This window comes from Excalfactoria chinensis, chromosome 9, assembly GCF_039878825.1.
Source record: "Excalfactoria chinensis isolate bCotChi1 chromosome 9, bCotChi1.hap2, whole genome shotgun sequence".
Lineage (NCBI taxonomy): Eukaryota > Metazoa > Chordata > Aves > Galliformes > Phasianidae > Excalfactoria > Excalfactoria chinensis.
The window spans coordinates 11,896,365-11,918,692 of record NC_092833.1 but is presented as its reverse complement, the minus strand read 5'-3'; the positions used below and the strand labels follow the sequence as shown (position 1 = coordinate 11,918,692).

At 46.2% G+C, this 22,328-nt stretch overlaps 1 protein-coding gene across 2 annotated transcripts; it reads left to right on the top strand.

Annotated features, from left to right (window-relative positions):
* Window positions 1–363: 363 nt before the first annotated feature.
* On the top strand, window positions 364–18,727 carry EIF4E2 (eukaryotic translation initiation factor 4E family member 2). Of its 2 annotated transcripts, XM_072344954.1 has the most exons (8): window positions 364–494; window positions 1,032–1,146; window positions 2,379–2,513; window positions 4,663–4,767; window positions 7,549–7,701; window positions 7,794–7,930; window positions 15,711–15,788; window positions 18,245–18,727. In XM_072344954.1, exons 1-7 carry the CDS (start codon window positions 475–477, stop codon window positions 15,754–15,756), a joined length of 711 nt encoding a protein of 236 aa, XP_072201055.1. In that variant the 5' UTR covers window positions 364–474; the 3' UTR covers window positions 15,757–15,788; window positions 18,245–18,727. The 2 variants fall into 2 exon arrangements, with proteins under 2 accessions (XP_072201055.1, XP_072201057.1); XM_072344956.1 differs by lacking the exon at window positions 15,711–15,788.
* The last annotated feature ends 3,601 nt before the right edge of the window (window positions 18,728–22,328 follow it).

Below are 22,328 nucleotides of genomic sequence, written 5' to 3'. Positions count from 1 at the left end.
TAACTGGCTCAGATGCCAACACTATCGCTTTATGATGGCCTCTTGATGATGTATCTGTAAGAATAAGGTGAGAAATGCACGCATCTGCACTTTTATGTGTCACCGTCCTTGTACAACAGGCATCATGTATTCGACTCAGTTGGCCCAGTCCCGCAGCGCAAGCTGTCTGAGGCGTTGTGAGTTCCTAAACAAAAGCCTGCACGTAATCTGCCTTCTTGAATACTCATTTCTGTGCTGCAGAACGGATCTATGAGGAGCTCCACACCACCACCTCGCCCCATACAACTGAACGCAAGAACCAAGATGGCGGCCGGAAGTGTATATTTTCCCACTTCCGCCGCGCTCCGCCCCCATGCTGTCGGGGCGGGGATCATGGCCCCGCTGTGGCCGCAGGAAGTGGCGGAAGGTTTTGGGGAGCGGACTCGGCGGAGCGGAAGTCGCTGAGGTGGACGGGGGTGGCGGCAGCGAGCGACGATGAACAACAAATTCGACGCGTGAGTCGGCGGCGTGGCTGGGGCCTTGCCCGCGGCTTCATCCGCGATGAGTCACGGGGCCGCGCACAGCCCCTTTCCCCCGGCCCGGCCCTGCCGGAGGCATCGCCGTGGAACGGGCCGGCCTTCTGGCCACGGTTCTCGTTCAGCTTTTCCTGCCCTCGGCAGGGAGTGGGGCAGGCCGGGAGCCCCGAGGCGTGCGGGCGGAGATGGCTGCCGCGCCTGGCCCGGGCTGTGGAGGGCCAGGGGAAGGGTCAGAAAGCTGCACTGGGGTCCCTGTGGCTGCTGCCTGCGGGTTGGAGGGTGCACGCGGTGGGGTGTAATTGCAGTGGGTCTGTGGTCGGTTACAGAGTGCCTGAATTCATTTTTAGCTTGGTTTTGCATGTGCCCGAGGAGCCCGCGTGTGCTGTCAGGCATAGGTTTGTAACCACCGGTGGCACTGCTAGCAGGAGCCTTTAAAAGGTGTTTGTTGCTGCTTGGTGTGAAACTTGTTAGCTCCAAGAAATAATGCTCACAGCCACTGGTCTTCTTCGTTACCAGATTGAAAGATGATGATAGTGGAGACCATGACCAGAACGAGGAGAATAACACACAGAAAGACAGTGAGAAGGAAAAAAATGACCGAGAGAAGCCACAGAGTACCACCAAGAGGAAGGTAAGGTGCTGGTGGCTGCTTCCCCTCACCTGGGCACGAGGTGGGAGTACTGGAGCCCTCAGTTTAAGGATAAGGAAAATGTCTTGGAGGACTGTGGTTGTGTTATGTTTCATTGCTGTGGTAATGATGACAGAAGAACTCTTTTACTCTGTCAGTTTTTGAGTTTCATTTTGGAGTTCTTAGAGGTATATGATCTGGGGGGTGAATGCTTCCTTCACAATTGCATCTAGGTGCAGCCAGGCTTTTGCTTAGGTTAGAAAGAATACAGTTTTATTCCCCTGACCGCTGAAAACAAAATTTGGAAGAGAATGTGGGGAAGAGAGTGATTGACAGAGGAATGGTGGCCTTCTGCTGGCTTACAAACTGCGTTTGTCCTGCTGTTGACATATTACTCTTAAGATGGGATCTCATTGAGTGCAGTGTACCGTGGTTGGGAAGGTGGATATGATTTCATGTTTCTGTAATTCTATGCTTATTTGTTGTTTTTGTGTTTGTTTGTTTGTTTTAAATCTTGTGCTTATATTATTGTGTTTGAAGTAATACAATCATTGTAAATGTACCATATACAAGAAAACAATAGAGATTTAAGCTCTTTACTCCTGCAGCAATACCGAGTGGAAAAAAAAAGCCCCAAAGCCGTCATCTTGTGTCATGTCAGTTTTGACTCCTGGGTAAAAAGTTCTTGTTAACCTCTTTTCACACTCATTAGAAGACAGCATAATCCTCCCAGAGTGCTGGGGGTGTCAGTTGCTTAAGGGAGCTGCAGTCAGCAATCAGTTGTAATGCTTTTGAATCATGGTTTAGTATATATGTGTTTTATTCTTCATAGGGAAAAATGACTTTTTTTTTTCCATTCAGAAGAAAACATTGCCATTTTCAGTTTGTCATTTTCTTTTGAGACAGTCACAGTGTGGAATTAAAAGATAAATTTAATAATGCTGTTTTTAATTGTTATGAGGCCTGTTTATGTGTGACACTTTCTAGAGCTTATTTCCGTCCACATACAGCTAATTTCTAATACTCTTTGGAATGACCAGCTGCTGTTAGCCTAATGGTCCATGAAAGTCAACTAACAGTAATGGCATTTTTCAGTGAAAATTAGGCTTTATTTTTTGTTTTTTACTCTGTTAGGATGTGAACATGTAGATTTCTGATGCTGTGAATGTATTTTTTTTTCCCATTCCTGCTGTAGAGGAGCATATTAGGGATAAACAAGGTTTTCTGTTCTGCAGGCGGTTGTCCCGGGACCAGCTGAGCACCCCTTGCAGTATAATTACACTTTCTGGTACTCCAGACGAACACCTGGGAGGCCTACCAGCTCACAGAGTTATGAACAGAACATCAAACAGATTGGCACCTTTGCCTCGGTGAGTATATCCCTGTCGTGCTTGTATCACTTGGGCATGATGTAGTCATTGTGGCTGGCTTACTCTCTGTACGTTGAGCATATGCATGTGCATGCTGTGCTTCTGCTGTTGAGAGCAGAGGACTTACAGGTGAGTTCTTTAACTACGTACAGCAGGTTGAGTGTCCTGAGCAGTTCTCCTCTGCCTTGTGTTAGACAGCTGGAATAATAATAGAAGAATGGTGAGAGCTTGACAAATGAGCAAGAGAAGAAAGGAAGAGCTGTACAGCTACTCCCCCTACCCCCCAGTATTTCCACTACAAAGTGTGTTAAGAACAGTCATCTGGTGTTCTTGATGTGTAAGCAGCTTTTGGCATGGTGTCTGCTGTTGCTGTGGAAGTGATGACTGAGGTAGAGTTGAATGTTGCAGCAAAGCTGGTTGGAGGGCAAACTGTTCTTCCTTTACCTTTTAGCTGTTCGTGGTTGTTTATTCCTAGAATGAAGTAAGTACTGGAAAGGCAGTGTTGGGTTGTTTTATGGTACTGGTTGTGTAAAGCCATCGTTAAGATCTTGAGATATACAAGCAAAATATGTCCTCAGCGGAAGACAAGCATCATAACCATTCTTAAGCCTAGGAGGTATATTGACTGGTTTTTATTTTTCATATTTAGTAGTTTCTTTAGGTTTTTTCTAAGTTCTTTGCAAATGTTAATTATTCCCACCGGTAAAATTCTATCTTCTGCAATGTGAAAATTTGTAAAAATGCCCTTTTAACCCTTCTGGAAGCTCTGAGCCTGTTGTGTCATAGGTAGCTACCACTCCTGTTTCCCTCTGTGGGCAAGTACTTAACAACTGTGGCGTGCTGATTGGCAATAACTTTTCTGTTGTCTGCTCTTTGCTGCAAGAATTTTCTGATTGATATTGTAGGCTGGAAATGCTAGAATTCAGGTAGGTTGGAAAGAGGTTGGTCAGAAGATTTGGTTCTAAGTTTTGTTAAAGGAGAGAGAATAAGCTCCAGGAGGGACTGTCTGAGCTGAAACCTGGATTCACATTTGTCCTCTGCTTTTCAGTAGAAGTCTCTAAGTCAAAGCTGTTAAATTCTAACCACTAGAGGGCAGGTACACTCATTGAGAACTTAGATGCAAATGCAGCGTAGGAATTATCTTGCAGAAATAGATTGTTTCTGACCCCATCTCAGCCTTGATTCGTAATTATATTGACTATAAAAGCAAGTTCCTGTTTGGGTGGCAGAGATCAGAGTTTAAAGCAGAATTCCAAGTGCTGACCAAGTCATCGAGGTCTCTGATAAAGTACTTGGAATGGTGTCCAGCACCTCCAGCTTCACTGCTGATCTGCTTAATAGCTATGGTCCTACTGAGTAAAGTCCTCTTAAAAAGTAGAAATTAGTATAATCTGTTCCAATGCCGCCTTTTAAAGGTTCAGCCTCTCTAAAATCCCTTTTCACCCAAAGAATCTAAAAGAATAGATATTTTATTTTTATGAATTAAAAATTCTGGCCAGGCTATCTGAAGTGGACACGGGGTGGCATGATGGAAAATGGTATTTCTGTAGTGGTCAGAATGTCATAGCAGGCTGTAAAGGGAAATAAGTGGGATTTAAACAGAAGTTCTGAGTGGTGCCTAAAGATTTTAAAACAGCAGCAGAAGAATGTCACTGTTGTCTTAAAACCTGGATACAGTAAAAAATCAATCCAAAGTATGTCAGATTTGGAGGCTTCTTCGGTCTCCATTGGTGCTGAGAACAGTGGTTTGTGCAGGAATGAGTTCTCATATAGTGCAGGGAAGCTTGACTATAGCTGTTGCACTTGATATGTCACATTCACTGAAGTCTGAGCATTAGAATCTAGCAGTTGTTCTCTAGAGCAGGAACTGTCTTAGCACTGACTATTTGGGATGAACACCAAGTAATTTTTGCAGGCACTTGTTGAGTATTTCAGGTGGTCACCTGCTGATAGAGCCAGTAAACGCAGGCACCCAATCTCTGATCCTATTGTTGCTTTATGGGAATCCTAATAAACTCCTTTGTGACAAGAAAATACAAGAGGGGAAGGTGTATCTGGCAAACTGTTGTAGAACGGGAAGCCTGTTTTTGTAGGAGTTGTGGCTCTGAGCAGTTTGAGCAGCCTCACTGTGTGGTTCATGTCATTGCAGGTGGAGCAGTTCTGGCGGTTTTACAGTCACATGGTACGTCCTGGGGACTTGACAGGCCATAGTGACTTCCATCTTTTCAAAGAGGGCATCAAACCCATGTGGGAGGTGAGTTGGAGCTCTCGTGTCTGCCTTGATGCTTCCCAGAGAATGATGGATGAAACCTTCTGTGGTGAAGAGAGTCTTGTCACTTAATGGCACTCTTGAGTTCAGCCTTTTATTCTGAACTTGCTGTAAACTTGTTCTCAATGCTCTGTTCCATGTAACCTGGTGGCTCTGTGGTCTTCTGGCAGAGGAGAGGTCAGATAAAGGGAGCTGCTAGCTGTGCTTGCTGTGGGTCCAGAAGATTCCTCTGGCTGGTGTTGCCTGCAGCTCAGTAAAAGGGGTAGCCCAGCTAAGCTCTGTGCTCACTGCACAGCACTTTTACCATTATTATTGCTTTGTCCTATGGCAGCAGCATGGAGCTTTCCTCTAAAAGAAACAGAACCTCTCAGTAAGGGAAGAAATAAGAGAATAAGAAGCAAGGAGATGCATGTTCTTAAAAGCCTCCAGCTGTACACAGAACAGGAAATGGAAAGAAGACTTAGCCCTTCATTCACTTTTTTCCTTTACAAAGCACTTGATTTGCACGTGTTCATTTCTGTCTGAATCTGTATAAAGAAGGGAAAAAAATCTTTGCCCAACAAATCATTTTTCCAGTTCCTGGCTGGCTTCCAGCAATGACCAATACCATTTGCAATATGAGAATTTTATGTGTTGCTCTGCAGTACCTAATTATGCTGCTTGGTCCTGAGAAATTTATATGTGACCCTGGTTGGCAATTATTTTAAGCAAGGTGTTTTATAGCCAGTTACTGCAAATACAATTTATATAAAACGCTTAACCCTCCTTGGACTCCTAGTCAGCTAGCTGCTCTGATAATGTGTCCACCAGAGAGTCCACAAGTTAATGATAGCAGAATTTCTATAAAGAATTTCCCTGTAGCCATTTTAGGATGAAGATGGAGAAGCTCTTTGTCTTTTATTTCTGGTCACGTTGCCTTCTTGTATTTGTGGAAGACTTACCCTTGTAGCTTCCCTTCTCTTTGCTACCCTTTTTAGGGCTTTATGTTCCTTCCTCTTTGAAAGTAAGCTTAATTACTGTAATTTTTGTAAGCATGTATACATATATGTGGTTCTGATCTTTTTCAGAATCCATCTGTGCCTTTTCTGAGTAAAGTCAGTAGCAGTAAGCATAATGTTCCCTTGTGATTTTCTGGGCTGCAGATCATTATTATTCTGGTAAATGGAAATGAAATGCTTGACTGAACCAAAGCTTGTTTAACCTGAAAGAAAACTAACAGTAACCATAAAACACACAATACAGCATCTGCTTCCCAATGACCATTCTCTTTCTAGCCTTGAACCTTCCTGAACAATGTTTAAGGTGTTTTGAGCTATACCAATTTATTTTCAGTGTGGAATGTTTGAGGAGTTAAACCCAATTTAGGCTGAATTCTTAATTCTCAGAATGGGATGTTCACAACTTGGAAAACAAGGATGCTTAATCAAAAAGCATTTTTGCATTTCATAGGAATATGCAGCATTCCTAGAACTTCTGCTGATTTAGATTCTTCACTTTGCATGTGGCTGCTCTCATGCGTTGGAGGTTTGTCCAGAGCTCACACCTTCCCCTTTCAGTATGGACTCTTAACACGTAGATGAAAACTGGGGATCTGGTGACTGCTGCTCCTGTGCTGGCATTTTCGTGTTTGCTCAGGATTGCTTCATTGGCATTTTGCTATCTCTGAGAGCGCACAAATACTTAGTTTTTCTAAGCCCTAAAGAAGCTTTATAGCTAAAATAAAGTTTATTTTGTCCCATTAAGAAGGATTGGGCTGTCTTGCCTAGCATCTTTGAAGTGTAACTTAGGTTGGCAAAGGGGATTGCTAATTGTTTGGCCAGGGATGTTCTGTGTAATACAGATCACTACGAGCTCTTCTTCCTTCTCTGTTTTTGTCCTAGACCCCCTTCCTAACTGCCACCTCCTCTTAGACTTGTTCTTACTTCTCAGTTGTTGGCTTTGGATCCATTCCCTTTTGTAAGAGTTTCCAGCTACAAGGGAATGCCACAGTGAGAATTCCGCACAAAGGAAGAACTGCTGTTTGATGTGGTTGTGTGTTTGTGAAGCAGGGCAGTCTGTAGCAGTTTCCAGTTCAATGTACAGAATTGCAACTTCAAGGTGACAGGTTGGGTGCTTAGCGTAAATTTTTCCTTTCCTTTCTTCCAATTTTTGTGTATTTCCTTGGGTCAGCACAGTTCATCTGTATCTGTGATAATGACAGTGGCTTCCAGAGAAGATGCTGGCCATTCTGGGTTAACTTATGTGAGCTCATTCCTGGAAATACTGAAGGAAAACATTTCAACTTTCCCTTTATTTTTGAACATGATTCTGCAAACTGTTTCCCTGCCTTCCATGTTCTGTGATAAGGGTTTTTTCGTCTTTTAACAAGGAGAGTTACGTATTCAGGGGATTAAACAGAGCTGGAACTAGGCTGGGGTTTGAAATACTTTCAGGGTTTTTGCCTCTGATTCTGTGTGAAGACGGATGGGCTGTTGCAGTCTTTACTACATGGGATCAAAATACCGGAGCTCAAGTCTTCAGTGTTTTGTGTCCTCTGGAATGTTGAGAGTGGTTGTTTCAAATGCTTTGTATTCAAAGTAAGTGACATTCTTCTTTCTCTGCTTGTGTGGGGGAGCAGTGAAATGCTTTTGCTTTGAAATACCTCCAAATATCAGTCCCTGGTGCTCCACGCAATCAATATCTGCTATCGTCTGTGGCTTTGCTGTCTTGTGGGAAGCAGAAAAATTACTAGAAGAAAACAAATTGATTTCTTGCACATCTTTCTAGGATGATGCCAACAAAAATGGTGGTAAATGGATTATCCGTCTGCGAAAGGGCTTAGCATCGCGGTGTTGGGAGAATCTCATTCTGGCAATGCTTGGAGAACAGTTCATGGTGGGTGAAGAAATCTGTGGGGCAGTCGTCTCTGTCCGATTCCAGGTAAGCTGTTCTGAGAGCTGGCATGTACTTCCATTTGGCAGGGCTACAGAAAATGCCATCTGCTTACCCCTTCCTTACGTGCTATTCTGTAGGAGGACATTATCTCGATATGGAACAAGACAGCCAGTGACCAGGCCACGACAGCCCGGATACGCGACACATTACGAAGAGTGCTCAACCTACCTCCCAACACCATCATGGAATATAAAACACACACCGATAGCATCAAGTACGTATGGTGGCAGGGGCAGGGCCTGCTGCTGGTTGCATGCGTGCTTGAGCAATTTAATGCAGATCGCAAGAACGGAGAGAACTGCTCATGTGCATCAGGGCTGTTCAGTGTGAACAGTAAGACAAACAGCAGCGATTGTTGCCAGTGTGCTTGGAAAGCTAAATATCTGTGTCATTATTGTGCTGTTATTAGGTTCGTTCTTTTCTAATAGTATTCTTTTTTTAAGCATGCAGTCCTGGGCTTTGTTAGCAATCCACCCAGCCTGTCATTTGGGAGATGGCTGCCCAGTGTGGGACTGTGGCTTCGTATATTCAAGACAAGATTGTGGTGTGGGGGGAAAAGGGAGGATGTGAGATCATTTGAATAAATAGAGATTCAAGGGAATAAAGTGCGGAAGCTAACAGGGATTTATAGTGCCATTAGACTTATAAATGTTCTTGGGAAAGAGCTGTGTGAATTTACAGTGCTGTACAAATGATTTCTAATCATAATAAACGTCGTATATTAAGTCTTCCAGGCCCTGGTGACAGAGGCTCTTTAACAAGACTAGAAGATCATGGTACACAGAGAGGACAACTGTATTTTTAAATAAACCTATTATAGCTTTCTATACCAGGCCATTCAGGGTGACTTTCATTTCCCACAGTGTGACAGAGAATTGCATGTGCAAGCATTGCTTATAGTGAATCATGTAACTTTTTTTTCTGACTTATATTATGAACCAATACACCAATTAGGTCATATTGATTAAATTAATGCTTAGAAGAAATGAAACAAATTAATAAGACAGCGAGCTTTTTCTAATCCAGCCCTTAATCAGGGTCCAAGTACCTTTCATGACTTATTTTCATTGTGCTGGCTTGTCCTTTCCACATAAACACCATCTCTTTGGTATGCTGGCAGAGAGTTTGGTGAGCTCAGTCCTGCTGTTAGCTGAGATGTAGCTACTAGTAGCATCTGATTTGGGGTGTGAGTCACCAGCAGTAATACATGAGTCTGTTTAAACTGCCTTTAGGCATCTAGTGCTCCACATGGCCCTCCTGCGTGTGTGTGTGGGAAGGAGAAGGAAAAGGGAAATAATTGTTGTTAAACTCCATCTTTTTCCAGTGAGCTTTGCTGTTTCTGAAAGTTTCTACTGTTGTTCAAATCTCGTGATTTTTTTTTTTGGTCAGTAACATTTCTCATGCGCTTATTGCCAGGAGAGGGCACTATCAACTCTCTACCTGTGTTATGAGATAGCAAAGTGCTCATGTGGACGTTTTCCAGGGTATTTTGCTTCTGTTCTGCAGCGGCAGACTGCAGGCTGGGACTGCAGCTTTGTGGTGTGAGGAAGGAGATTGTTCTGTTCTCCCAGGCTCTCTAAGGAAGGTTGTATCCCAAGCCTGTGTTGCAGCTATGATATTTGTTTGTGTAGCAAGTTTAGGCAGGAAGTGATATGACCTTTCCTTTATAAGCTATCCTCATCAGCACTTCCTAGGTCACAGAGTGCTGCTGTTGCAATGTTTGTGTCTGGTGTTGCTCTGGCAGGCATCAGTCCTTGAGTGATGGTGCATCCAGTGTCACGGTCTTATTTCCCTACAGTAGCATAACAGACCGTGCTGGCTGCCCTCTCTTGTGCAGCATAGGTTTCATTTTATTCTTTTGATGTATGGTGCAAGAGGAGCTTGTCCAAGAATAACAGGTGTTTGAGGAATCAAATTTAGTGGTTCAGAATACAGTCGGGAGCAGTTGTTAAATAGGACCAGGCTGACCTGTCTCCCACGTACCCTTCTGTGGGTAGGAGTGGTAGTCAGAAGTTGGTTTGGTGTCCTAGTGGAGTAGGTCTGAGCAATTAACCTTCCATCATGTAGGGTGTCATGAGACTTCTTTTTCCATTGCCTCACTTGAGCTGCAGCGCTCTGGTTTTAGTGCGGTCCAGCATTTCCTTCTAATGGTGCTGGTGTAAATTCAGACCAGAGCTGCTTGTCATTGGAGTTTCTGTGTAGTGGTGCGTGAACTGACTTATTGTGCTTTTCTTGCTCAGTATCAGTGCTAGCATGGAGGAGTTGCAGGCAGCAAGCTGCAGGGAGGCGATGGTGCCTGCTTTGTTGACAGAGAAGAGCAGGACAGCCCCAGCTTTCAGGCTGACTCCGCTTGGCTAAGCTTCATTATCATTAAGGATTTCTCACTAATGAAGAATCTCTTGTATAACTAGTTCTATCCTCCATAAAGCCTGGCTCCTTTTCCTCGGCCATCTATCAAGCCCTGTTGAAATACTGTCCGTCATGAATAAACTCCACTTATGCTGTGCATGTACCATGTGATTTATGGCTCGAGAGGGCTTTCTAGCCAGCGCTCAGTATTCGCGCTCTGGCTGTGTTTTATGAAAGGCTCTAATGGAAGAGCCATGCTGTAGGCTTTGTCAGGACTGCCTTTCTAGGGGAGCTTGTGGCATTTTTCATTTGTATGGGCTGCATCTCCCCACTAGAGCTCTGCTCGTGTGCAGGGTTTGATTGGCATTGATTGTGCTTTGGGAAAGGGAGCATGCTTAGCAAGAAAAGAACAGGCGTTTCTCAGAACCTTGACTTTTAGGTAGTGAATTGACCTGGATTAGCTTTTGACACACTGTAAATGAACACTTTGGTAGAAATTGGTAGCGTGCCCCTCACTGTGGAAGCTGAGCACTGTGTTTCAGGGCTTATATATTCCTTTTGTCGTATTGCACTTTGTATTAACTTGTTCTTAGACACCATTTTTCATGAGTTGTCAGTGAGGCTGCAGCCTCCTTTGTTTCAGAAGATGGTGGTACTGCCAGGCTGCTTTTGAAAAGTATTTGTTGCTTCGCAGTTACTCCAAGGAGCTCTTCTGCATTCTGGTCCTTCTGCTCACAGTGGTGCGGCTTGTGCAGTTAGCTAGATAAGCAGATCTTTCATTGCAGCATTCACATGTTCGTCCTTTCTCTTGCTTGCTATATTGACAAGCTGCCTAAATCCCTGCAAGTGGAAGGGTCAGCCCAGTCTGTATTAATTACCAATCTTACTGGAAGAGCTAGAGCATTCTCTTGGACTCTTCTTAATTCCGGAGGATTTATGGTACCTTAGACATTACAGTGCTCAGTACCTGAGAAGAACACATTTTGTGGGCTGCCTTCTTTCAGTAGCTGGAGAGAGATTGCTTCTCTTTGTTCCTTCCCTGGGGTGCGCTTGCCTGAGGTGGACAATATAAAAGGTTCTGCTCATCATTGTTCTTAACATTGGAAGTGACGTGGTTCAGCTGTGACAGTGGGTCATGGGCAACAGCACTCTCTGTGGCTTGGAATTAAGGAAAAACGAACCTTTTTTGCTGTCTTAGAATGTATACTCTGTGGTTTATAGCGTATTTTCTCAGCTCTGCTGAGAGCTCCCATCTGCAGCACCATCCAGGATGCTGAACACCACTGCTTCATGTGACAGGAGAGACCAGGCATTCACTGTGTGGTCATGCTGCAAAGCTTCCACTGAGCTGAGTGGCCTGGAAATACTTTGGTTGCTGTGTGACTTTATGGATCGTCCTGTCAGCTCAAAAGCAAGGCTACTTTTTTTTTTTTTTTTAATCTGAAAACAAAGCTTTAGTTATTTGTAAGTGCCTGCTGCAGTGAGAGCTGAGCAGGGTATAAAACTCCCTGTTCCTTTCAAAGTCACTACTGATAACTAATGGGATGGCTCGAGTAAATGAGAAGAATAGTTGATCTTAATAGGGCTGGCACTGGGTTCATTTCACTGCAGGCGGTTGGAGGAAATGGCCTTGGACAATATTTTAGCTAGGAAGCAAACAGATAATCCTAGGGAGGGAATAAGGGTCTGCACTGTAAGAGGAGTGCAGGAACAAGGTTCTTGTGTTTTAAAGGGAAAAAGAAAGAATAAGGGAAAGAAAGGGGGAGTGTGGGGAGGGGAGTGCAATCTTGAATTCAAGGCAAATGTGGCAAAAGAAATCCTCAGGGAAGTAGTAAATGTGTGGCCAGGTGAGTGTTTCTGAAGCAGTAAGATAGTGATGGTGTGCTGGTGAGAAGTTTCTGTTGTTGCATTGGAGTTCAGCTACTCCTGTAACTATTAGGTAAACTTCTATGTTTTTGTAGCACTGGTTTTCATTTGTTTGCTAATTTGCAGGAAGGTCAGGAGTTGATACTCTTCAGTGGTGCTGCCCTATTTGTGTCATCTTTGTGTTCAGCTGTACCTTGTCTGAAGCTACCCAGTTTCCAAATGGGCCCCATGCACACTGATGCCTGTTGATGGAGTAATGGGTTGTCTTGGATCTTGCCAGCTCTAGAGGGCTGTGTTGCTTCACCCTCATTCCATCAAGTTGAAGAACTGGAATAAAAGGCAGAAAAGAGTGGTGAGGTTCCAGATCTGATAGCTGTCCTCTTCTCCCAAGGCTCTGCAATTCTGGCTTAATCCATTTATCACTCCATTCTCCAATTCCAGTAACGTTTCTCAGTGCTGTGAGTTAAGAGCACTTCTGTAGACTCAGGCTTTGAAGTGATGGATTCACTGCCTTGTTCAATGACAATTCTTCAGAAGTATCTGAGACTTTGTAAAAGGCTCCCATATCTTGGTGGACTGCCTCTTAGCAAAGAAGCTGCTGTAATCCACTTTGTGTTTCTTTTCATGGAGGTCAATTCAGATATGTTGATTTCAAAGTTATGCTGGCTCCCCTGTTGGCCTTAGCTGCAGATACTGCCTGTTAAATGAAAGGACTATTTCAAACTACAAGAATATCCTAGGGCAGGTTGCTGGCAGGTTGCATGCAGGCTGGTGGAAGGGACAGACCTTGGTGAGTGCCGTGAGAGCAGCGTGCTCTGTGAACTCTTTATTTCCTTTATTTTATCTGGGGAAGGAGATGGGAGGGAAGCAAGGCTACATAGAAAAATACCAAAGGGGGAACTGCTGGGATTTTGAGAAAACAACTAATGCTGCTTTCACAATTTAGATTTGGAAACTCCCTTGAAACAGTTGTGTCTGCTCTTCCCCTTTTTGTTTAAGTCTGCAATGATGGCTCCTTTTTGCATGTATTTATTTTCCTTCAACTTGAAAGGGAGCTCTGCTTGCATCCTGACCCTGGGAGTGAGGGAGAGAGTGGGGAACTTCAACAGTTGTGGGTCAAGAATGAGTGTGGACGAGCAGCTCTGGCTGGCTTTATTTAGCCTGCTAATGTTTCCATTTCCCATCTGTTCAGTGGGAATAACCTAAGTGTTGGGGATCAATTCACTGAGTATCTGATCGCCACACAGACAGTATAGCACTAAGGTACTAAAAATGTCTATACATAAAAATAACCTCTTAGACTCCCTGGCGCTGTGCCCTTGGCACATCACAGGTCATAAAGATTCTGCCAGACAAAATTAACTGGCAGCCTCGTTCAGTATGAAATGGAGAGCAGTTTGCTCTGCTAGCACAGTTTAGGTACATTAGAGCAGACACGTCTTGGTGGATTTTTTCAGTCAAGTCAGCAGATAGTTGGATTAATTAGCAGTATAATATGTATGAGGGTCTTAGCTTAAAAATTCTTGGCTGGAAGATCCTTTTTTCTGTGTGTGAGAAGGGCTTGGCAGCTGAAGGACTGTGTGCATGATGTTATGAGATGTTGGAACAGAGAACTCCTTGGTTTGAAAGGGGTAGTACATTATCGGTCATGTAGACAGATAATCTGCCCTTGTGTCCCTTCTGTGTGGAGGACAGAAGCTGTGGGTTTGAGGGGGACTGCAGGAGAGGAAAGAGAAAAGGTGTGATTATTGGTAATGGAAACGTGGTAGGAATAGAAGGTATGGGAGACTGAAGGGAGGATGTTAAATTAGAGACTGGAACGAGGCTGGAGATGTGGGTAGCTTTCCAACTCGTATTCAGTAGTTCAGAGGGATTCTGGTTGCACGTTTGCCTTCCCCCACCTTTCTTCTGTAGAGTACCTGCAGCATCTGGTACTGGGCTCTGGCTGGGTAACACTGGCAGTTTCTGTGGCCTTTCAGAGCACTGTGTGTTGGCTTTATCAGGGGAGCCTTGGGGGAAAGGCACCCATTCTGGGGTCTGCACTGATGCCTTGTTTAGAATGAGCCAGCTGTGGGTCTGTCTCTGACAAAGCAGCATTCTGCTGTATGTCAAGCTGTGTTGCAGATCTGACCTCAGAGATGCCTTAGCAAGACCTTGTGCTAACTTACCCTTTATTCTGCCCCGCATTTTCCCAGCTGAGTGTTGAGAGAAGAGTGATGTGCTGGTGAACCCCAGCTGTCCTTGCAGCATCTACCTTTGCTGTCTGCTTTTTCTCTTTTCTTTGCTTTGAAGTGTCTGAGTGTCAGCTCAGAGATTAGATGTAGCTCTGGGAGTCCCGTAGGTGGCTGTTACTTGTCTATCCTAGTCATGATCAGGAAGAATTTTGTGCTCCTGGGGATGCTCGAAAGGTGAATTGTGATCCCTTCGAAAGAGGGATTTGCCATCCTGCCTCACTGGAAGGTAGTGTCACAAATTCCAAGGTAGACATCACGGTAACGAGTTTCTTGCTCATGTCCTGTTTGCTGTGTCCTCAGCAAGCCTGCCTGTTTGTGGTGTAGTCTTTCACAATACCCATGACATGCACTGCTGGTATATTCTCTGCTTATTTGGGCCTTTGCTGGGAAAGAGCATGTGACAGCTGAGCTGCTTTTGCAAATGCTAATGAGGAGCTTGACTGTGAGGTGCAGGTAGGAGCCAGGCTGAGGGTCCATTTTAGGCACAGATGCTGTCTGCTGTGGAATTTCCATCTCTACTTTCCTGTTGTGTTGCAGTGGCCGGATGAGGCAATGCAGGAAACAAGATGTGAGGTTCGGCTGGCACTTAGCAGCTAAAATCAGCGAGACCGCCTGGGTTTATGGCTGACCTGGGTTCCCTTTAGGGTCCCTCTGGCTCTGTGGGACTTTGGGTTGGTGAATGGCTTGGCATGTGCTGTAGCCTCCAGCACTGTTTATCTGCGTATGAAAAACGACGAGGTCCTTTGATGTCTCTGATCCTGGAAGATAGTAGTCATGCTCACATTAACCTCAGCATCGTTTCTTTATTTCCCTGAGAGGGGCTTTCAGAATGGTGCCTTTGTAAAACAGACAGCAATTTTTCAGTCTGCTAACTTTGTACGTCAGTAACATTCTCCAGCAGGGAACGCAGTGTTAGGCCTGTCCCTCTAACTTGTTTGAAAACGTTTTCATTTCAGATAGCTCTGGTGTTTTTACTGGGCGTTTATTAACAGCGCAGGCTTACAGTAGGAAGTGAGACTTTCTATAAACAATTGGATTCTGCTGCCTGATGGAAGACTGGCCTAATAACTGAGCCACATGGCATTAAAAGAAGACCCTATTGTGGGGATTACTGCAGATATGTGGTGAAGCACGGGGCCAGTAACTGGCGGAGTTTAACCAGCCAAGGAATGTGATAATCCTCTAGAAATACAAAACACTGGCTATTTTATTAGCGATAGGAAATGGATATTCCATTTGTGACTGGGAAGGTCATACCTGTCTCTGGGTATTAATGTGGCTGTATAGCCAGCAGCCAGTGGGAACGCTTCACGTCTGTGCAGAACGTTAAAGCTGCCTTGTGCTGTCAGATGTTTGGCTGGGTTTTAAGGATGCTTCTATCCACTAGGGCTATCAGAGAATATTGCCTTGCTCTCTGAAGACGAGTGCCTTTCAAACGCCATTGAATGTTTCTGCTCTTGTTAAAAGTTAAGAAGTGCTGTTTTTTTGTTTTTATTTTTGTTTCATTTTTATTTTATTTTATTTTTTTTCCCTCTGGCTTGCCAGGGCCTGGGAGGAGTTTCATGGCCTGGTGAACAGCAGTGGCCGCTGATCGAACGCTCCCCCCCCTCTGTCACACCCAGGGTAGGGCCTCATCTTTCTTCCTATGTGACTTCATGGCATACCTCTCAGCTTCCAACCCTCTTTCCACAGGCTGGCATGTTTTCTTCTTGCCTTTGTAGGCCTGGTGGTGGGCCCGTTCCACTGCTGGCTTTTCCCCAAAGGTCAGAAAGATGTAGTTGGTTGTTGTTGTGTTGCATTTTCTTGACCAAAGGCGCCAGCATTCACAGTGGTCTGCATTCACTCAGCACTTTCTGTTACAATGCTGTGTGCTGTTTTGTTAATGTGTTTTTCCACTGTGCAAGCCAGTTGTATCCCAGACCTGGTCCTAGGAGGCTGAGAGGTACGTCTTCAGCTTGGGTCTGCTGCCTAGGGTTGTCTGTTAGTAGCTATGGAGTGGTAAATGAATGCTGAGCACATCCATGCAATGGACGCTGAGAGAGGCGCCTGGAGCTTGGCATACATGCCTTTGCTCTTGTCAGTGGGCTGGGGCAGAATAAATTAGTCTGTCAATAAAAGCTTGTTCAGGAAGGACACAGTAGCTACTGTATTTAGAAATAATAATAATGCTGTGGCCCAAGGGATGAAACCACCTGCTACTTCTGGTAATGGCAACCAACCATGTGCAGAGAAAATAGGCAAGGTGAGCTCAGTGCTGTTGTGATTGCTTTTCCCCTCTAGGGCCCAGTTCTCTGACAGCAGGCACTCTCACTAAAAAGGGCTTGCACGAGGCCTTGTGAGGAAGGCTGTGTTTGGTTGTAGCCAAGTGGGGCTGCTGTGTTGCCAAGTGCCAGGGCAGAGGAAACTACTCAGAGAAGCTAATCTAGTGTCTGAATCCCACCTTGTGATGGGATGTAGCTGCTCCAACACAGCTGAGCTCTGAAGGGCCGCTGGGAGTCCCACTGCTCCCAAACCACCTTCCACAGCTTTGGACAAGCAATGCCTTCATAGTTTGCTCTGAAGTCTTTCCTTCCTCCCAGATCCGGGCTTTTGTGAGGATCAATGTTTACAAAATATTTCACGAGCACTTAGCAGTATTTTTATTGTTAGAGGGCGTTCAAGTGACCTTCCAGAAGAGAAAACCAGCTCACTTCATTAAATACCAGTCTCAGAAGGCAGTACATGTGCCAAGTGGATAGGAGGACAGTGACAGATTTGATTCAGTTCTCCACTATATTGAGTTACCTCTGCTAACCAGGGAGAGCAGCGGTGAGCAGAGAGATGGGGACATTGTGATGGTGAGAAAACAAAAGGTGGAAAAATTGTTTAAGAGCTAACCAGAGTGTGTCATCCTCCTGGGGTCGATGACACAGGTGAAAGTACACTATGGGATGAAAAGTCACACTGCTATTGCAAATTAACTGCAACCCAGTTAATGAATTCTGAATCGTGTTCCCAGGTGGCAGCACAGCCTGCTTTGTTTGCAAGTACAAAGGTGAACCCCAGTCTTCTACAGATGGCCTCCAGCATGGTTTTTGCTGTCAAGTAATAGTAGAATAACTTGGTTAACTCACGAAGAGTGTTTTGGACTTCCTTCTGCTCTAACTTGCCTCCTGAAGCTGTTCAGCATGCGCTGTGTTCTTACAGCTGCCATGTGGCTCTCAGCAGCACACAAACCTAGCTCAAGGCTTTAAACAGGGTTTTACAGTCCTGCAGAGCACCTTGCTTCTGAAGCTGTGAGCTGCCTTCACTCTTCAACAAAGCTGTCCCACTTTGGTGCGATGTGTGCTGGGCCATCCTTGGGTGTTTGGTTTGGGCAACTTACTGTCCTGCCCTGTTAGGGGGAGGCGCCAAACCCATCCTCCCAAAATAATTATCGTCTCCTTTAATTCCACTTGGATGAGAAAGAAAACGAACTAAAATGAACCGATACCTTTCTGTTGATGGGTAAATGTGCTTTGCCTATTGCTGCATCCTGCAACACTGTACAAGTGAAGGTGGTGGACCAGCACTCCTTTGTTGGTAGCGCCATGGCTGTACTCATGTGAGTAAAAGCTGCTGAGGAAACTCTCCTATTTAAACCTGGGGGAACTGTCATTTTCAGATTAAATAGTCCTTTGGTCTCTCCTACATTAAAAGAGTGAACTTGTTGACAATGGAACAGAATATACTGGACTGTCAGTATATTTGTGCTCCAGGCAGAATCCATGGGGGCAAATATTTGAGAAGGAAGAGATCTTGCAGTTTAAATCCCAGCATCTGTCAGGGAGGTTTGCAGTGCCTATTGTATGCTTTGACCACAGGAGATAACACCTTTTTCTTCCCAATGAGTAATGATGAAGCAAGATCTCCTTGTGTTCTGGAGCAGCAGGTTGGCTCAGGTGGAAAGTCTCTAGTTAGGAAGCAGATTTGCTAAGGAGATTTAATGAGCATTGATTTGGGTGACAGGCTGGGATGGCAACACTGATAGCTATGGCGGGTGGGGTGCTGGGATCTGAACAACGTGCATCTTTAACCTCTTTCTTCCCTCTGTTTTCCAGGGATAATTCAAGCTTTCGAAACACAAAAATCACATTGTGAGAACAAGAGTTGGCACTAAGCTCCTCTCTCCATGTTGACAGCACTGAGAGGTCTCCACCAGTGCCCTCCGACCTCTGAAGGGACTCATGGGCCACTCTCGCACTCCTCCTCAGAGGAAGGATCCATCTGAAGCCCTCCAGCAGTGGTGATGATAGAGGCTGATTTTATCATATACAAACTCTTTTTAGCATCGGGGCGGGAGGCCAACCTTTCGATTAGCAGTGTGCCCTTGGGGGTCGCATCTTGCAGCACTTTCCTCTCTTTCTGTACGTGGCATGCAGGATCTCTGGGATTCTGCCTCGATGTCAGAGCCTTTTGCTGAGGGATACCAGTATTACAAATCTCTCTGCAGCTGGGAGGAGCTTCCCAGTTGAGAGTCAGCCCCATGGTTTTCAAATGCCCACTTTCAGCTCTGCCAATAAATTATTGGGTCTCTTTGTTTCTTTCGGTCTATTTTTTTCCCCCCTGCTTTGTCTAAAATTAGTGAGGTGGTGCTTCTCCAGTCTGTGGTGAGGCCCTGTGGCTGTTTCTGGTAGCTCCGTGAGGTATCTTTTCCTGAGCTACCCACCTCCATGTCCCCTAGCCCTGAAGCAGCAAAGCACCCCAAGTGCCAATGGTGGTCCAGCTGCGCTGTACTGGGGGAGTTATGTGGACAAACAGTAATGAAATAGTTCTTTTGAAGAATGAGATGGTTACTTTGTCTTTGCCACTTCTTCATATTCCCTGGTTAGCAGTGCCTTGCACCCAGCCTTCCTTGTTTGGGAGAGGGCTGCAAGCTGCCTTTAAACTAGGACAAAGAGGTACTTGGTGTCACTTAATTGCTGTACTCCAGCCATCTCACTGGAGAACCATCAGGAGAGGATGGATGTGGGGCTGTGCATGCTTCTGTGGGCAGCTGAGCTGGGGTGTGCTGTTGTTTGGAAGTCTCCAGCCATCTGTGAAATGGACCCCAGTGGCTGTAGTGAAAGAGGGTGATGGCCTGGACTGCTGCTTGGAGCTGCGTGGAAGCTGTGACCCCCTGTCTCCTATGCTCTGGGTAAGGCTGGACTGATGGGTTGCTGCTTGGAAAGCCAGCATGGCTGCAATTCAGATGCCACGGAAACAATAGGAGCTAATTACTTCCTCTGATTCTGCTTGACTACAACACTAATTGTACTCATTAACAGCTTTAGCCTTTCCCCTCTTCCTTGGGGAATAGCACAATTGCTTTTCATTTTTAATAGAGTCTTTTCATGGGCCTGAGGGGGAGGCTGTGGCCGGAGCTGGGGCACACCTCCTGCCCTATGCTCTCTGCACAATCCCCCAGGAGAAGGGGCTGCTGGGGCCAATTCAGCAGTGACTGCAGAACCAGCAACCTGTGTCTGGGACAAATTCTGGCCTCAGAGCCCTGGAGACCTTCAGCCTTGTGACTCCAAATTGCGAATTCCGTGTTATTACTGAAGTCTAGACTGAAAGCAGCCAGGACCAGCAGAGAAGACAGCCTGAAATAATTCAATCTTCTGAAGGGCTTGTTTTCCACATTGAGGGTTTCAGTCCCAGGTGGTCTCTGGAAGCATTCAACGCAGTGACAGCAATGACTAACTGCCTCCTGTGACCACCTCCCCAGTGGCATCTGGCTGGGCAGGGGGGAGAGGCCATTTCCTTGACTGCGGCAACACTCTTCATGTTTCTTAAGACCCCACAGCCCTGTTTCTGTTCTTGCCACTCGTTTGCCACCAGCTTTCAACCAGATGATCTTTCCCAGGCGTGGTTTGTTTTCCCCACTGTGATCAGGTACTACTACAGCTGCTACTTAAAATTCCTTTTAAATACAGCTCTCCCCTGCTGCTCTCTGGTATTTGTTAGGGGGATTTAGTTGTAATTACATTTTAGCAATCTAAGCAAAAATAGCCTTGCAAGGCAAGGCTGAAATACTAGCTGCAGGCTCCTTTCATCCACAGTGCATTTAGCTTCTTGCAGATGACATCACTTAGGGCTTTAGTCCTGTTGTTTTGCCCAGCTGTGCGTCGCATCCACCTCTGCTATTTCATGTACTCGCCCACTTCTTCCTCTGATACCCTGCGTCTAAGTTGGTGCTGATGAGTGCAGGCTTGCTATTAAATCTGAAAATGCTGCAGTCCTGCTGTGCTCGCCCTTAAATAATCATTGCAAGGGAAATGCGGAAGAGCCCGTCCCTGGGGCTGTTCTTCCTGCTGCCACTGTGGTTGAGGTTTGGAGGAACCCAGCACTGGTTCCTGTTGAGGAGTGAGCTGGTTGGGAGGTGGAATAGGACTTCCTTCAATACAAGGTTTCTGGAGGGCAGAAGAAAACGGGTGCTCTTTGGTAATGTGGAGCACCAGATTTGGTGCTTCTCCTGGCTTGGGAGATAGGTTTCTTAGCATTGGTTTTGGACTGTGGTCTACTGTGTCCTGCTAGTATGAGTGGTGGAAAGATAGTCGTGGGTTATTTGGGAGGGGAAGGAACCTGTCATGTTCTAGAAAAGGTTTCACATCTTCATTGAGGAAGCAAGCCTGTGTAGGAGCCCCAGAACTGTGCTGAGTCATGACCTTCCCTGCTCATCCTGAAGGCTTCATCCACCCTTGTACTTGCTCAGATCCCTGTGTAGCAGCCTTTGAGTAAGCCACCAGTGCCTGGAACTGCTTCAAGACATTGACTGAGTGATCACCACATCTTTGCTTTCCCTGGGTAGGGGATGCTGGGCTGTGCCGGGATGTGAACTGTGGCTGTCTGGGTATAGCTGGTCATGTGGGGGCTGATGGCTGAGCTGGGGGTTCAGAGGGTGATGGTGGGAGCTCGTGGGGTGTCTCCAATCTGGAACCAAGGGGGAAAACTACTTTCTGACCCAGGGGGAGAAGAAAGGAATTCCTAGTTTTGGATGTGGAACAGGTGGGTATTGCTAGGTGTGGGGAGATGTTGCCCTTATTAGTGCTCTTGGTGGGGCACAGGCACCTGAGGTTGATGCTGGGCTGGAGGGGATTTTTCCCTTTCACAGCACCATGCCCTGCAAGCCCTGGGCAGGGTGACCTGCAAAGTGTTTCCTCACCAGAGCTCATCAATGCTGCATCTCTTTAGGGAGAGAAAGCCCAGGGGCTGGGAATGTGCAAGGTGCTACGGCTTAGGCAGCTGTGATCAGCTCCTGTCCCTTATAGGGATGGGGTCATTTGGCCAGGGCACCCCCAGCCTTTCAGCCACACTGGGATTGGTGACAGGACATCAGTGTGCATGGCTATGGGGGCACAGGGGCAAAATGAGGCCATATTGCTGTGCTGCTCTGCTGCTGACGTGCACTGACTGCCGGCGTTCCCAAGCTGGCTCCTGCACTCCCCTGCCAGCAGGGACAAAGCTGCGGGTCCCAGGGGTCATGGAGGAGCAGGGGGGGATGTGACACTGGGGGCAGGGGGAAGGGACTGTGCTCAGTACATGAGTTGAGGCACTGAGGTGATGTTTATAATATGGTGGATGCCAGGCAGCACCATCCCCAAAGAATATTTGGGTGCTCTGTTAGTTTCTTCCCACCCAAAGCTGCTTGCTGGAGCTTGCCAGGGAGCAGGGGCAGATGAATTGTTGTGACTGGGATAGAAGTGAAAGGAGGAATTGCCTGTCCTCACCTTTAGCCCCATTGCTGCCCTATTGCCACCATGGCTGTGGGCATACCAGGGTCTGCATTTGCCCCAGCACTGAAGCTGTGGGTTTGCAGGGGGCAATGTGAATCTCACTGCCTGTGGATCTTGCAGTGCACGGCCCATCAGATGCCTAACTCTGCTCTGGTGCCCCCTTGTCCCATCCCTCAGTGCCTCCATAGGGTGTTGTGTGGCTTGAAGGTCTGTAGCACCATCCATGTCCCCAGTTAAATGTGACCCTCGGGGTCATGCCGGAGCCGTGCAAAGGGAGCAAACCCACCAATGGGTACAAAGATGTTCAGGAGCTCGTGAGACCACCATGGGCTTTACTTCTGCATTCAGCACAGCCACCCCATGCTCCCATCACCCCATTTGACACTGGGAGCCAGGTCTGGGGACCCACAGACCCCATCATTCAGACCTG